At 37.5% G+C, this 15,270-nt stretch overlaps 1 protein-coding gene across 2 annotated transcripts in view; it reads right to left on the bottom strand.

Annotated features, from left to right (window-relative positions):
- LOC137283269 (ankyrin repeat and fibronectin type-III domain-containing protein 1-like) overlaps positions 1–15,270 on the bottom strand; it is a 190,320-nt gene that overhangs the window by 117,897 nt on the left and 57,153 nt on the right. Inside the window, exon 1 of one of the 2 annotated variants that reach the window (XM_067814703.1) lies at positions 3,603–4,260. The exons of the other annotated variant lie outside the window; for it this stretch is intronic. Coding sequence (XP_067670804.1) covers positions 3,603–3,727 — 125 coding nt within the window. The 5' untranslated portion in view covers positions 3,728–4,260. Of the gene's footprint in view, positions 1–3,602; positions 4,261–15,270 lie in introns of those variants that run through there. 2 annotated transcript variants of the gene reach the window in all.

Genomic DNA, 15,270 nt, shown 5'->3' with positions numbered 1-15,270 from the left:
TGCAAAATTACATGACTAAAGATCACAAATCAATTTATGCCATTTCTGAGGCTTATGGGCAGAAACATTTCAAATCTCACAAAACTTCTTCCTATGCTTCCTTGTAACTAATCACATAGCATAACCTCCAGCTGATAACAACAGCTCAAAATTAATTTCCCAAGAAATTTTGATAACATCTGATAATATTAAGTCTATGTGTTAATTTAAACTGACAATAAATGATAAATGATTTTTAATCAGAGATACAAAATCTGTAAAACAATTACATACACAAGACAGCACAACTCCAATGAAGAATTTTATTCAAATCCTGCCAAAGTATATATTGTGTATCTATCAAAATGTTCTGCCTCATTTTCTGTAGCATTAATATACACAGGAAATGGAATATATATCACGCTGTATTGTCATTCACATTTTGGAAGTATTCACACTGCTGTCAATGAAAAATGCTTTTTCATCTATACTTTCAGCAGTCATGTATTTTTCTTTGACAGTCAGCTAAGAATCAATACCCCTATGGACAAATTGGAACTGCATATACTTTGAAGCTATTCTTAGAACCAACTGCAACATTGCTTTAATAAAAAATATTCCCAAATTCTGAAAGATCAAGTGGCCAACACATTAATGTTCTTTTGACTCTGACATTCCCCAAATCAGGGTCTGCAAGACTTATTCCAAGCAGGGAAAGAGGTTTTGCCATTAAATGATGTAAGAAAAACTCTCTACCATGCAGTCAACACAAAACTGAATTCACACTTTCTTTTCCCTTAGCTTCAAGCCCACATTGTCACCCCCAGCTTCTAAGCATGCATATGTGATTACAAGATTTTTGTTTTTCATTTTCATTTAAATGGACACACAATTATCTGTAAACAATAAGCAAAACTGACCATGAAACATTAGATATACACCAGACTCCCATAACACTGATTAGACTGTATCATCGTCGCCTAAACCACATTATCTCCCCTTCCTACCATTTCTTTCTGCAATGTTCTAGTCCTTCTAGCCATCCCTTTCTGAAATGATAGCCCTTCCAACCATCCCTTTCTGCAATGATAGCATTTCCAACCATCCCTTTCAGCAATGGCTACCTTTCCAACAATTTCTTTCTGCAATGATAGCCCTTCCAACCATTCCTTTCTGCAACATTAGAGCCCTTCCAACCATTCCTTTCTGTAATGTTAGCCCTTGCAACCATTCCTTTCTGCAACATTAGAGCCCTTCCAACCATTCCTTTCTGTAGTGTTAGATCCCTTCCAACCATCCCTTTCTGTAATGTTAGCCCTTCCAACCATTCTTTTCTGCAACATTAGAGCCCTTCCAACCATTCCTTTCTGTAATGTTAGCCCTTGCAACCATTCCTTTCTGTAATGTTAGAGCCCTTCCAACCATTCCTTTCTGTACTGTTGAAGCCCTTCCAACCATTCCTTTCTGTAATGTTAGAGCCCTTCCAACCATTCCTTTCTGTAATGTAAGAGCCCTTCCAACCATTCCTTTCTGTACTGTTGGAGCCCTTCCAACCATTCCTTTCTGTAATGTTAGAGCCCTTCCAACCATTCCTTTCTGTAATGTTAGAGCCCTTCCAACCATTCCTTTCTGTTATGTTAGCCCTTTCAACAATCCCTTTCTGCAATGTTAGAGCCCTAAACGAAACACACCTGCATTTCCTCAGGGTATCTTTTTCAGTTCAATAGAAATTGTTTCTTCTGTCAAACTTATACACATTCAGAGACTAAGCATAGTCTATGTGAGAACTAGTGTCACAATACTGTTTAGTGGGAAGATGACCTGACCAGTACAAGTACACTGTACACTGCCTGAACCACAATATTTTCCCTTCCAACCAGCCCTTTCCACAATGGTAAAGCCCTGAATGGAACACGTCTAGATTTCCTCTGGTTCTGAATGTCTCTTCTCAAAGGGCTACTTGTCAGTTTTATATCAATATTTGTTTTTTACTAAAATCATACATAATCACAGATTTTAAGTGTTAAACTATTGAATAATAACCTAATAGATGTATAGTAATTGTATCCTTTTAAACAGACATGGAACATGTTAACTCACATCAACAATTCCAGCTTGTTCCAGAAAGATGAAGATTTAATTCCTGGTCTACAAATGTCATTTCCCCAAATATGGTCATACAATCTACTTGTACCACTAATTTCTGAACATGCATAACCTGGACAACTAATGCAAAAACCATTGTAAATGGTTAATGAATAAATGTTTGTCATGGTTTGCTGGTTTGCATGATGACTGTCAGTAGATGACAAGTTGATGTACATATTTTCTTATTCATTCCTTAGTCGTTACCAGCATTCCATTGCAAATATGAAAATTGAAGAGTATCTCAGTATTCTTATTATAATTTGTGTGGTATGGGTAGTATTTAGAGTTGTAAAGTCATATTACCCTTTTAATACCAACACCTGAATTGCTTCCTAGACAACTCAAAAACTGCAAAACATAAAGTATTCTTTGGAAATTGAAAAATAACAGTACATAGATTAAGTTTAAACACTGACCATAATAAGATCTTATAGATCAGCCCTTGTGTTAATATATAAAGCTTTTGGAATCAACATCCGATTTGACCCTTTCATGGTTGGCAAAGTACAACCAGTACCACATGTGCTGATTGTGTTGAGATTCCAGCACATAAACACAGTGTTCCAGAAGGCACCAGAACACTGCCTGTGAAACTCTGCTGACCTGCTGTAAATGGACAGAACTCTACTAGAATGTTGAAACAGAAGAAGGCTAAATTCGCTTACACTAATAGGAACCACAAAAGTCAAAGAGTCATCCTATCTCTCTACTGATGATGCCATTCAACTCATAGAAATTTAACCCCTGAGGTATCGATACACCATGGCAACTATTACCAGGATGTACTGTAATGAATAGTGTCAGGATGGTATCAGGTTTGGTAATCTCCAAACACTAAAGTATTGAATTATGAATTATGGAATGTCTGGACCAAGGTATTTCACGTTTATGTACCTTCAGAAATTCTCCGACGTAAAGGTAAAAGCAGATGAATAAGAAGAGCAATATTTGAAATTTGTGAACATTTTCAAATCATTTGAATTCTTATTTTACAGATGTTTTCCATCAGTATTTCAAGGTGCATAACAAAAAGCATAAATACTGAAAGGGATAAAGTTTCTAAAACATACTCTTGAAGTGAATCCATTTCAAGAATTTTTTAAAACCAAAACATACTTTGCTTGTAGCTATAAAAATTCGTTTGGTCTTTGCTTCAAAATATTACTATTTTGAAGGATGGAAACTCAAATAGAAGAATACATTAGTGGTGAGTCTTGTCGAAATAATTCATTGACCCATAGACATCTTCAGGATGTCATAAAGAATAAGAACACCTATGTATATTTGTACGAACTTGAGTGTGTTAGGTGGCTTTTATGTAGAGACATATATCTCTCCTTAGGAGGAAATGGAAAACCAATGTATATAATAAACAGGAAATAATGAATGCCAGAGGCTTGTGTCATAGCAACCATACATATGCCACCTGTCCAATAATCTCATAAATTTCAATATTGATATTTTAGAGTACTTACAGCTTTTTCTTCTTATTACTAAACCTCATAAGGAAAGTTGTAGCTGTCATTTCTGCCTTTTTGCGAGTTGCTTCACGTTGAGCCATCTTCCATTTTTGGTAGAGTCTCTGCCACAGGATGCTCATTGTGAGGTTGGACGACAGCTTTTAAAATGACTAAAATACACACCAAAATCGGTAGTCTAACACTAAGTAAAAGCTTGGATCCTTCTGAAATAAGTGTGAAAACAGTTGAAGGACAGAGATAGTCAGATCTTGTGATCAGTCACAGTCCTTTTAATCCCACCAATGGAACTATCAAACCCAGCAACACTACTAACTTGAGGCCTGCTTCCTCAGAATCAAACACCACAAATGGTAGAATATTTGGAAAGCTGAATTTAAATCCTCTAGGATCAAGTGTTTTCGTCTCTGGTTAAATGGGTGAGTCTGAACTCATGGTCTGAAGCGAACTCCACTCCACACAGAAAATCACTGTTGACAAATTCCCTCCTCCAATAGGGAAGTCGCTCTCATTGATTTTTCCTCCTGCACGTTAGTCGATACTAGGGAGTGATTTCAATACACGCCTCTCGATTCCACATCATGGCGAAAGCTGTTGATACCCTCGCTGCTTGCACCATCTCTGTATACCTCTTGCTTCCCCCCACCAGTCTGTGCGAGGAGTACGAGAATTCCCCCTTTACAACAAGTGGCACTACAGCAAACCATAGATCCTAAGTCAGCAAAGCGACAATATTCTGTCAGCATAGAAAGAGCATGGTATATACACTGTTAAACAAACCGACAGATCCAAGATGAAATTTGTTGATGTTGGTGAAAGCATAGTTAAGAGTTACAAGGTGTCAAATTGCCTTCAATCAGTTTAATTGATTGCAAGAGTGCATGTGGCATGAGCTGAAGGGATCCTGAAATTGAGGTATGAGGACACCAGCACTTCAGCGAAGGACTGATGACAAGGAGTGAAATGAGTCAGGACATGATATGCTTTTTAAGGGTAATGACACTTGAATATTCCTTAATCTCCCAATTCATCTCTTGGGAGATCCATCCCAAGCACTCTATTCAAGATAGCCATACTTTAATCATGTCTGTATCTAGCCAACACTACCAGGGTGAGGAAAATATAGGACATTTTCTACTGTGCGAGGGATATGTGTGTTAATCATTCAGACACAAAACCAAACTCATTTTCAAGTTCAGTGGCTCTATCTCACAGAGGGCATTAACAAAGGTTTAGCATGATGGATCTGAGGGCCCAGATTTAGAGTGGTCAGTCTCTAGATGTAAGATGTAAGCTGTATTAAAAATGCCTCAAGAGAATAATTTCTTTGGCTTTGGTTGACCCTAAGTAGTATTAAGCAGTGCTGATATAAAATCCTGTCATTATGAACTATCCTCAACTATATCTACAGATACAAGAAATGTGTGGCATAAGTGAATGGATGATTTAATACACCACAGTCCGTTCATTCCTAATTAACAATGATCTGTAAATGACTTTGTCCAACAAGTGGTTGATGGCAAGAGTATCAATTAAAGCTGTTGGGAAACAGGCATTATAACCATTGATGTCGTGTACCTTTCACAATGCATATGGGGAGGTGGGCCAGCCTAGTGGTTAAAGCATTTGGTTGTCATACCGGAGATCTTGGTTTGATTCCCCAAACTCACTCACTTACTCAATCACTCACAAAGCATATCGGGAGTATTCATGGTTTATTGCTGAATGAATCTCTCAATAGGTTTATCTGTAGAAAAGACTGACATTTTATCAACCAGAGGATAGAGTAGGTCTGCCTCAAAATTAAGATCATGCAACAGACGTATTTAACTATGTTCTGTTCACCAGTCATAAAAATACATTAGGCACAATGAATCTGGAATTTGTCGCTACGTCTTTTGGCTTTAATTTTCATCAAACATGTGTATCCTTGGTAACCACATGTCCTTTTCAAAAAAATAAATAAAATGAGAAAAACAAAATGCCCTTTAGCTGTTTCAGTTGATGGTAGACAACATATCTTTCAAAATGTTTTACACTACTTTTAGCAATATCCCAGCAATATCACAGTTGGGGACATCAGAAATGGGCTTCATATTGTATCCATGTTGGGAAATGAACCCATGTCTTCAGTGCGAAAAGCAGATGCTTTAACCACAAGGCTACCCCATCACCCCACATTACAGCTGGGTTTTATAAGCTGTCCCTAATCGTTTTCACATTGTGAATGAAATATGTTTAAACTAAACAGCTGGCTACTTGACAGGTTGACATGTGATTGATTGTTCATATGCAACACAGGCAACTTGCACTGTATACAGTGAGCTGAAAACAAATTGCCTGACATAGATCGACATTTAGTCGAAGAAATAAAGTTTTTTAATGTTATATAGATAAAACAAATCCAAATGGAACCAAAAACATTCCTTACTTCTGGGCTATAGTTCAGGCAGTATATCACTACCACATGTTTCTACACATGAACAAGATTATTTAATGTTGTCTCTATGGTATGGAAGATGAACCTTGTGATCCACTGACCACAATAAAACTGTTAGTGCTGTCAGAATGGAGTCTACCGCTGTATACACATAATCATTATTTAGAAAAATTTTCATAATGGTCTGCATGTACGTGACACACCTGCCTGTGTAGTTGTATAGAAGTTGTCTACAAATAGATCGCTCTACTCAAACATAAGACAGTTGTTAAATTATTGATGCAAGTGGCAAGCCCTTATCACTGCTTTATGGGCCATCATTCTACTAAGTTCGTATTACAATACAGATTCAGTTATCCTATTATCTGACGTCACAGATCAATGCACAGAAGATCATTATTGAACATCCATCAGCTCTTGAATTTTATGTGTTCCCTATATGTGAGTTTTCTGAGAGTGAAAACATTAAATTCAAATTGCTCCATTTTGAGAGAAATGATTTTTGCAGATTAATGTAGCCTTTCACACTGATATCATTTTCGGAAATTTCACAATAAAAGGTTCTATATGAAGGATATTTTATGACTTTAGATAAGATTACTTCGGGGAACATTTTCTATCAGTTTTGCCTTGTGACTCTTGATATTTGTAGTTGTTAATTAACTGATCCCACAGCTCTGCCAGGCATTTGTATTGTGTGTGTTAAATGATGAAGCGTTTACATAAGCATTCTGGAAGTGATATAGATGGACGTCCTTGGCAGGTGGTGATCTGATAACAGGGGATGAAGCTACACATCAGGTTTACAAGAGAAAGACGATGCACGAGGCTGATCCTATGGTTTATGGCTGGACCTGAGACAGGATGGACTTAGTGGCGATGGAGGCTAGTCTGTCGCAGCAGAGTCCCTGGGATATATTTCTTCCTGCCTTCCTCCAGCTCCACCCCCTCCCACCTCCCATGCTTTCTCCAGTACGAAAGCCTGAATGAATGAATGAATGAATGAATGAATGAATGAATGAATGAGGTAAGTCTACATTTTTCTCAGGATTTGAATCTCACATCTCACTGGCTTTGCTCTTCAGATAAGAGGGAGTTTCTAGGTTCCACCAGACTGTTTTATTTCACAGATTAAGCATAAGCTTGGAGGCAGATTGCTAGACATCACTGCAGAAGCAGAAGCAGACACAGAAGACAGAGACAGCACCATTCCCACCATCTACTTTGTTAGTAGGGGTAATGGGATGGCCTAAAGTGTTCTGTGCTGATATTCTTCAGTTAAGAATCAAAATTTCTAAATTGAGGTGGTACAGAAAAAAACTTGAATCTTTTCAGAAAGAGAACACTTGATTGGCTCAAGAACTACTGGCAAACAATGATAATTTGAGAACCAACCTGACAACTGATGTGTATCACTTTGCCATTGTGAATGAAGAAGCCCAAGGTTGATCAAATGTAGTGTGACGGGTGAAGTCTTATGCGCAAGGCATGTGCAACTACGCATGGATTCAGTTTCACCATCATGCACTGCACATGCAGTCTAGCCTCCATCTGCTTTCCCTTTCACAAGACCAAGTGGGTTTGCTCATTGCCATTCACCACCAACTTCTCATAAATGCGTTCTTATCCTTGTTTGCCAGTAGGCAGTCTTAATTTAGATCAAGCACACAAAACTCACTCAGGGTTCATCTGATGCAAGGTTCCATGACGGACTGTCTTCAAATTTGCCATGGAGTGGAAACATATTAGAGTACCAGACTGGTTTCTTGGTATGAGGTTGTATTCAAGTAGCATGTTCCCTGGCTGTTGTTCACAGTAATATGTTTTATATATCATATTTGAACCTAAATCACCATATTCAGTTAAATCACCAAACCATCACTGATGCAGCATTTTTAAAGAAAAAACTGCCGAACCTTCAGAACAATCATCGATCCAAGTTAACTAAACAACTACTCCTCTGTATTTACAAACACAAAATTCAAATTCAGTGTCATAATTCTTTACCAGAAACTGACTAATCCAGATAGCTGTCAGTACCGGATTAAATATGAGTCTTGAATCAACTGCATAATCTGTTAAGTGGAAACTTCTGTCACTTCAAGTTTATGACTGAAATTTTGGGTCTATGTATACAAAAGCATCACGTAAATAATGCTGCCAAACCTTTCACACAGAGCATAAGCCATTCTCATCATATGACCCTTCACATGGTAGACAATGTTGAAATAGTGTCATTGTAATCACAAAGAATAGATTACAATTCTTTTAAGACAGGTTTTTAAAGAATGTCTCATTCAGTACATATATAACACTGTCAATGAGGTGAACTACTTGTATAATTTAAAATTACATTGACACTCATTCTCAACATTCTCATTCTACCTGGGAACATGAGAAATGGGTTCAGACACTGTACCCATCCACAACAGTAAGAGATACAACATCTCTACACAATCTCTATATCCCATACAGCTGCCCAAGTTTTGTCAATTTCATCTGTATTTAACCTGTGCACACTAACATCTTTGTTTATTTCAAGATACATACATAAATAGCCCTGAGTCGCTGCCCATCCCCTAATCTTCTCATTAAACATGCATGAAGGACGTGTCGATTATTTAACCGGAAATCTGAAAATAAATATTTACCCACTTTTGTGATAATAAATCCATGTGCTGCAAATAAAAATGTGATGATAAAAAGTGAGAGGAATTTTCATGTAATATTGGCATCTTCTCTCCAAATACAAAGAGATGTGCATTACACAATGACTGATCTCAAGAAATCCTGAGTGATTGTGGCTCCTTCTATCATAGCCACAGGCTACAAGACTACACTTCACGAAAAAAGTATAGCACGATTCACTTCCTATTTATTGCAGGAAGCGTGCACTAAGGTAGCTTGAGTGCTTACATTCAAGGACACACACATACATGAAAAACTGGACGGTGGGAAGATCAGAAGAGGCAACTAGTAGTGAAAGTATATTTCTGCCAAGTGAGTGAGTGAGTGAGTCTACTATGTTTGAGTTCATACTGATTTCAGTTTATTCTGGGAAATGAATTTTCCTGCATTATCTCAATTTGAGTAAAAACTCTGACGTCAAAGTCAAACCTAAAATTTATGTTTGTTTCAAGAAATCTGGGCCAGGTTTCAGTGAGTATTTATTTGTTGTTCAACGCCACACTCGGCAATATTCCACCTATTTGGCCTCTGTCAAAAATCAAAACTGTATCCAGTGATCAACAGTATGAGCATCAGTCTATGCAAGAAGTGGTAGTGTGGAGAAGGGGCCACCATTACATGCTTTGTCACCTGCACATCTACGTTATGAATCATCATCTTAACCTTCTACCAGACTTAGGTCAAATGGTAGTCCTACCAAGGATGGATCAACCTCATGTCAGTCAAGATACTCTTCCATCTTTCTTATATTGATACTGCACCAAGTTTACCTACTTCCATGGAGACTATGCCTCAAGCAGGAGCAGGCACTACATTTGCCAAGTCTAGACTAACACTATACATGGATAAGTAGATGAAACTATCAACAACCAGTGCATAAGTGATACAGATGCTGTACTGGACGATTGACAACAGGTGGCTGTCGGATGCTGAACATCTTCAGTCTAGTCAATCTCTTCACCCTAGAAAATGCACTTAAAGAGCCCAGCTCAAGTCTAGAATAATTAGACAGTCTAAATGTCATACAGACCCTGAAACAGACATACCCAAATTAGAATATGTATCAAGTCTAGATTACCAGTTTCTGAAAATGCAAAAGGGTCATGTTCGTTACATTTAACAGAAATAAAATATTAATCCTTTTTCTGTAAAATATGTTCATTTCAGAGACTATTGCCTCAGCACTAGGCCTGGAATTAAGATTGGTTCGGGACTCCTTTTGGTGTTTATTTATTTCCTGTGTGGTAAAAAACAACTTCACAAATGTTCCTGGTGATCAGGACCGCGTGCAGAATATGCAAGCCTTGATGCAAAGTCAACTTAAATATAACTAAGCATAAACATGACTGGGTTGACAAAAATTGACAAATTGAGTAAACATGCATCTTGTTCTATGCAATTGAGATAATAACTGGAATCATTTAAAACAGCTTGTCTGAAATAAGAAGGCAAGTAACAAAACTCTAGAGCTAGGAGGACTGAATAATTGGATCAACAGATAATCACCATACAAAAACAGAGAATGGATAAAAATAGCAGACGGCTAAATACAGACCCTGGAAGACAGTGCAGGGTGATGAGATTTAGGCTTGACTAAACTCAAGACCAGGAACAAGGACGTCAATATGGGGCTGGGTGACTAAAATAGTGGGATGCGGGTATTTTGGTGTACTACAGTCGGGAAATAGTGAAGGATGGGGTACACCAAGGTAGATAAATAGAAACTGAACCAGAAATTAAAATGTCTCCATGAGTTGTCTTTTACAGGATGCAAAGGTTAAGTCTGTCATGGAACCTCGCAACAGGTTAAAACAGGGCACTGTGTGATTAGTAGAATGTAGAAACAGCAATGGAGAAGGAAAGGTCACATTCCAAATGCAAACAGCCAGTGTGGGAGGTGACATATTCTCATGAATACAGAACCAGACAAATTACAACTGAAACAGAATGGCCAAATGAATGCCCCCAGACACAAATGCATCTATCAGAGAGGTGTCAGCAATGGTTGATCAGTGCTTTTGTGATTATTTTGTATGAGGGTAATTATTGACGACATCAAACTGAATCAAATTGTGCAGTAAATTACAGATTATTTAACTGTAGGAACTTGTTACACAAGTTACATTTTTTTAGAGGAATTTTTCCATTAAATGTTGTTAGAAATGTAAGAACTTCTGAATGGAACTTCTTTGGAATGACATTGTAGGCATCCAGACCAGATGTTTAAGCTGATGCGATCACCTCTGGAACTAACCTTAATTGCTTCAAGTCTGTATTAAACACTAAGCCCAAGGATGTGTAGTAAGTCTATCCCTTAAAGAGGCAAGTCTAGATAAGCAGACTGATGTCTGTTATAGGAATGTTCACATTTTTTAGAAATTATCTTCGAAACTATTAATTATTACCATGAAGATTTGTCTTCTATCCCACTCATTAGTGAACACAGATTCATAACATATTCCAAGACAGTCAGTATAGTGAGCTTAATTTTACGCTGCACTCCGCGATATTCCAGCTATATGTCATCGGTCTGTAAATAATCAAATCTGGACCAGACGATCCAGAAATCAACATTATAAGCATTGATCTATATAATTCAGATATCATGACATGTGTCATTCAAGTCAAGGTGCCTGACCACCTGATCTGGTAAGTCGCCCCTTACAACAATTATGGGTTGCTGGTGATCAATTTAACCCCAATATTTATGGTTTCAATAAATTTAGTACATCAATGCTCAGCAAGACCCAAATTTGATACGTGTTGAAACAGACTTTGTACTGTCAGGTCAGCACCATGATGTACTTGACGAGCACTTGTCCACAGGCACATGGCCGCCTGTCACTGTCACTCCTCAAAGGACATTTTTTTCATAAAGCAGACCATCCTTGAGATGTCATACAGCAGACCATCCTTGAGATGTCATACAGCAGACCATCCTTGAGATGTCATACAGCAGACCATCCTTGAGATGACTGAATTCTAAGCATCAGTCATGTAAGGAAGTAATATGGGGAACCAAACCGTGACAGTCAACAAGTAGCAGACTTTTACCCACTAGAATGATATATCCAATGTAGTTGCAAGGGATACACCATATAGAATCATTTAACTATGATTCTATAGAAACAAATATAACTCAGGGTGCTCGAAATCTCACCTTTAAATAATGCTATGTATCAAAAATACAAAAGAATCATTGTTTTATTGAAGTTCTTAGGAACAGCAAATGAACATCTCATAACTGTTGTACACAGACACCTGAATGGCATCTATTTCCACAATAGTCATGATAACATCTCTATGTTTATTCCAGAGCAAATAAGTACAGTGCACCACAAATATGACCTCATAAAGCTGTTAAAGACATCTGTTAACATAATTATTCAAGTACCTGATAAAAAAATACTTCCTCCAACTTGACCTACTTCCCAGCTAGAGACACCCATTATGAGGTCATTGATGGTCACGACTAAGCAGGGCCTGAAGCATGTACAGGATTTCTGGGATATAAGGTGGCTCTGACTGATGAAATGACTCCACCTGTCTGAGGAAGAGCTGATTGATTCGGCTTCAATCAGATCTAATGAAGTACTATGTATTTTCCACAAAAATCAATAAAAAACGTGGATCGTTATCCAGCTACCATTGTTAAGAGAAACACCTCCATTTTCTGAGCTCATGTCTTTTGGTCTCTAATAGTTGTCATAGTGAAACAGTGACTCCCAAGATGAACTGGACCATTTTGTGATGTATGCACCAATCTCACAAGACTTGAGGTGAACACTGAATTATATTCAGGACAGCTGACATTTGAAACTTTACCGAATTAATTAACTAAGCTAACATGTTCTTTCCAGAAGACTGTTTTACTTATTATCATGGCAAGATCAATATGTTTGGCAGTTTGGGTTGAGAAACAATCACTATAAAGATTTTCAAAATGTGCCATGCATGAACATAGAAAAGACTATTTCACAGATCCAACAAAACTGATGCAACTGAAAATAATGGTGGGGACTCAGGAAAATATTTTTGACGTGACATTTATGCCATTATTACATTTTATACTATTATATGTAATATTTCAGTGAAATCATAGTAACAAAAATGGGCTTTACAAACTGTACCAACGTTTGGCATCAAATCCTTGTTCTTTCATGAGGCCACATTGTAACCACTAGGCTATACACTGCTTGACCTGTGAAGGTCGGGGGGGGGGGTACAATAGCCCTTCAGCAGCCATGCTAGCCATAAAAATCGACTATGCTTGTCGTAAAAGGCAACTAATGAGATCGGGTGGTCAGGCTCGCGGACTTGGTTGACACATGTCATTGGTTCCCAATTGCGCAGATCAATGCTCATGTTGTTGATCACTGGATTGTCTGGTCCAGACTCGATTATTCACAGACTACTGCCATACAGCTGGAATATTGCTGAGTGTGGTGTCAAATTAAACTTACTCACTCGCTATACACTTACTTATGATACTAGGCTAAAACATCGGATTTTAATGAGACGCCATTATAATATTTTGAACTTCTGAGAATACTTGGTAATCCCTAAGCCATATTCGCAATACCAAAAAATTCTTTTGAGTAACAATTCAAAATTCACTGGGATTAACTTCTTTTTTCTGTCAGTGTCCTTCGACAGGCCAAAATTCTTTTGAGTAACAATTCAAAATTCACTGGGATTAACTTCTTTTTTCTGTCAGTGTCCTTCGACAGGCCCTTCGTTGATGATACTGGGTTTGTGAAGATCTTGCAAAGAGAAAACATTGACGAGAGATTTATTATATTCAGGACCAACATGAAATGATTCATACACTGAGGTAATATACATGCAAGCTTATAACAGTGAGAATCCACAGCAGACCAACTAGCCACGGTCTAATTAAACATGGTTCCAAGCCAAAACAGCCCCTTGTTGTTGTGGGCTGAAGAAAAACAAGCCATTAGGCTAATTAGCACTTGTGGAGATGTGACATGCTATTTTTGCACACAGGACACATCCTCTTGTCCTCCTGTGACGTGCACTCTAATAACACATAGACTGTAATATTGCTTGTCACAATCCATCCAAGACATGGATATTGCTCCTAATAATTATGAATCCAAGACATGGACTGGAATATTGCTCATCATATTTATGAAGCCTACATATGCTATTTGTCTTGTTCAACAACCAATAAATACTGCAGAATTCCACCTATTCCTTCATATCCAGGAACCTCACCTATAGGACATTTTTGGTACTGGTACTTACTACATGTCATGATTTACTTTAACTAGAAATCCAGTTTCCAGATCTGGACAGTGACCTTCACTTACTAACAATCCCAACCAGCAATGCACAATGACAGGCAGCGTTCAATTACAGCTTGAATGAAACCCTGACATAACAAATACAGGTAACACAAAGTATTTCTTACATATCTACACAATCATTTGAAGTTTATTTTATTAAGTTTATATAGAATTTTACTCAATATGTGTCTTCAAAATTGTCAGCGACCACATGAACTCTCAATTTTTTCCCCCCATCAGATTACCATTAGTGGCGCCTACAAATAAACATTTGTTGAGAGAATGGACACATATACATACCATCATAGTATACTTTGACGTGCTGAAAGTTGGGATGAAATCCATAAATTTGATTATCTGGTCAAATAGCAAGAACACAAACAGCAAGGTTCAAGAGTGTGTACATTTCGAAAACACGAAGAAACACACTGTTACAAAGTTACTTTGGAAATGATACGGAGAATCAACAAGATCAATTTTCATATCAGACTTAGGGGAATACAACCATAAAAAAATCAGGTTACGATTATTGAGTTTGATATCTAATAAATTTCCACATGGCTGAAAATATCCCAAATATTCTATAATTATCTCAGTAACCAAGTTCGGTATTTATTCAGAGAGGCTAATCATTCCTACAGTTTGATGATCAACAAAATTCTGGTAATTAGCAGATAGATTAACATCTATCTATGTGTATGTAAGGGGAAATCCAATATGGCCACTTCATGAGTGCAGGTCATGATCCCACAGAGCAAGAACACTATGGGTAGGTTGCATGCCTTGCCCACATTCCACTTGTCTTCAGTCAGACACGCCAATCACCGCATCTCCTTGGAACCTCTCATGACAGACAATGATTAAATCCACTCCCACAAATTGGATCAGTGCAATTTGAGATAAGAATAAATGTCTTCTAATGAAGAAGAACTGTAGTCAAATATCTTACTGAAAATATTGTTGATGTAAATGGGACAAAAATGATGGGAACCAGTAGAAATGAATGTTGACCTTTAAGACATAAGAACAACATTATGAAACATTCATTTCAGTCCAAATCTGTTAAACCTATTGAATTATGAATTACCCATTGTTTCCTGAACAATGAGAAAGGTATAGCTTTTATTATGAAATATTAGGTTATGAATAAACTTGAAGTACCTACAATAGTGGCCTCTGTAGTGTTTTAGGCATCTCTTTCTGTACAGTTAATACTGCCTCAGTAAAG

This window comes from Haliotis asinina, chromosome 5 (genome assembly GCF_037392515.1).
Source record: "Haliotis asinina isolate JCU_RB_2024 chromosome 5, JCU_Hal_asi_v2, whole genome shotgun sequence".
In the NCBI taxonomy this organism is placed as follows: Eukaryota; Metazoa; Mollusca; class Gastropoda; order Lepetellida; family Haliotidae; genus Haliotis; species Haliotis asinina.
This window is presented reverse-complemented; position numbering and strand designations above follow the sequence as displayed.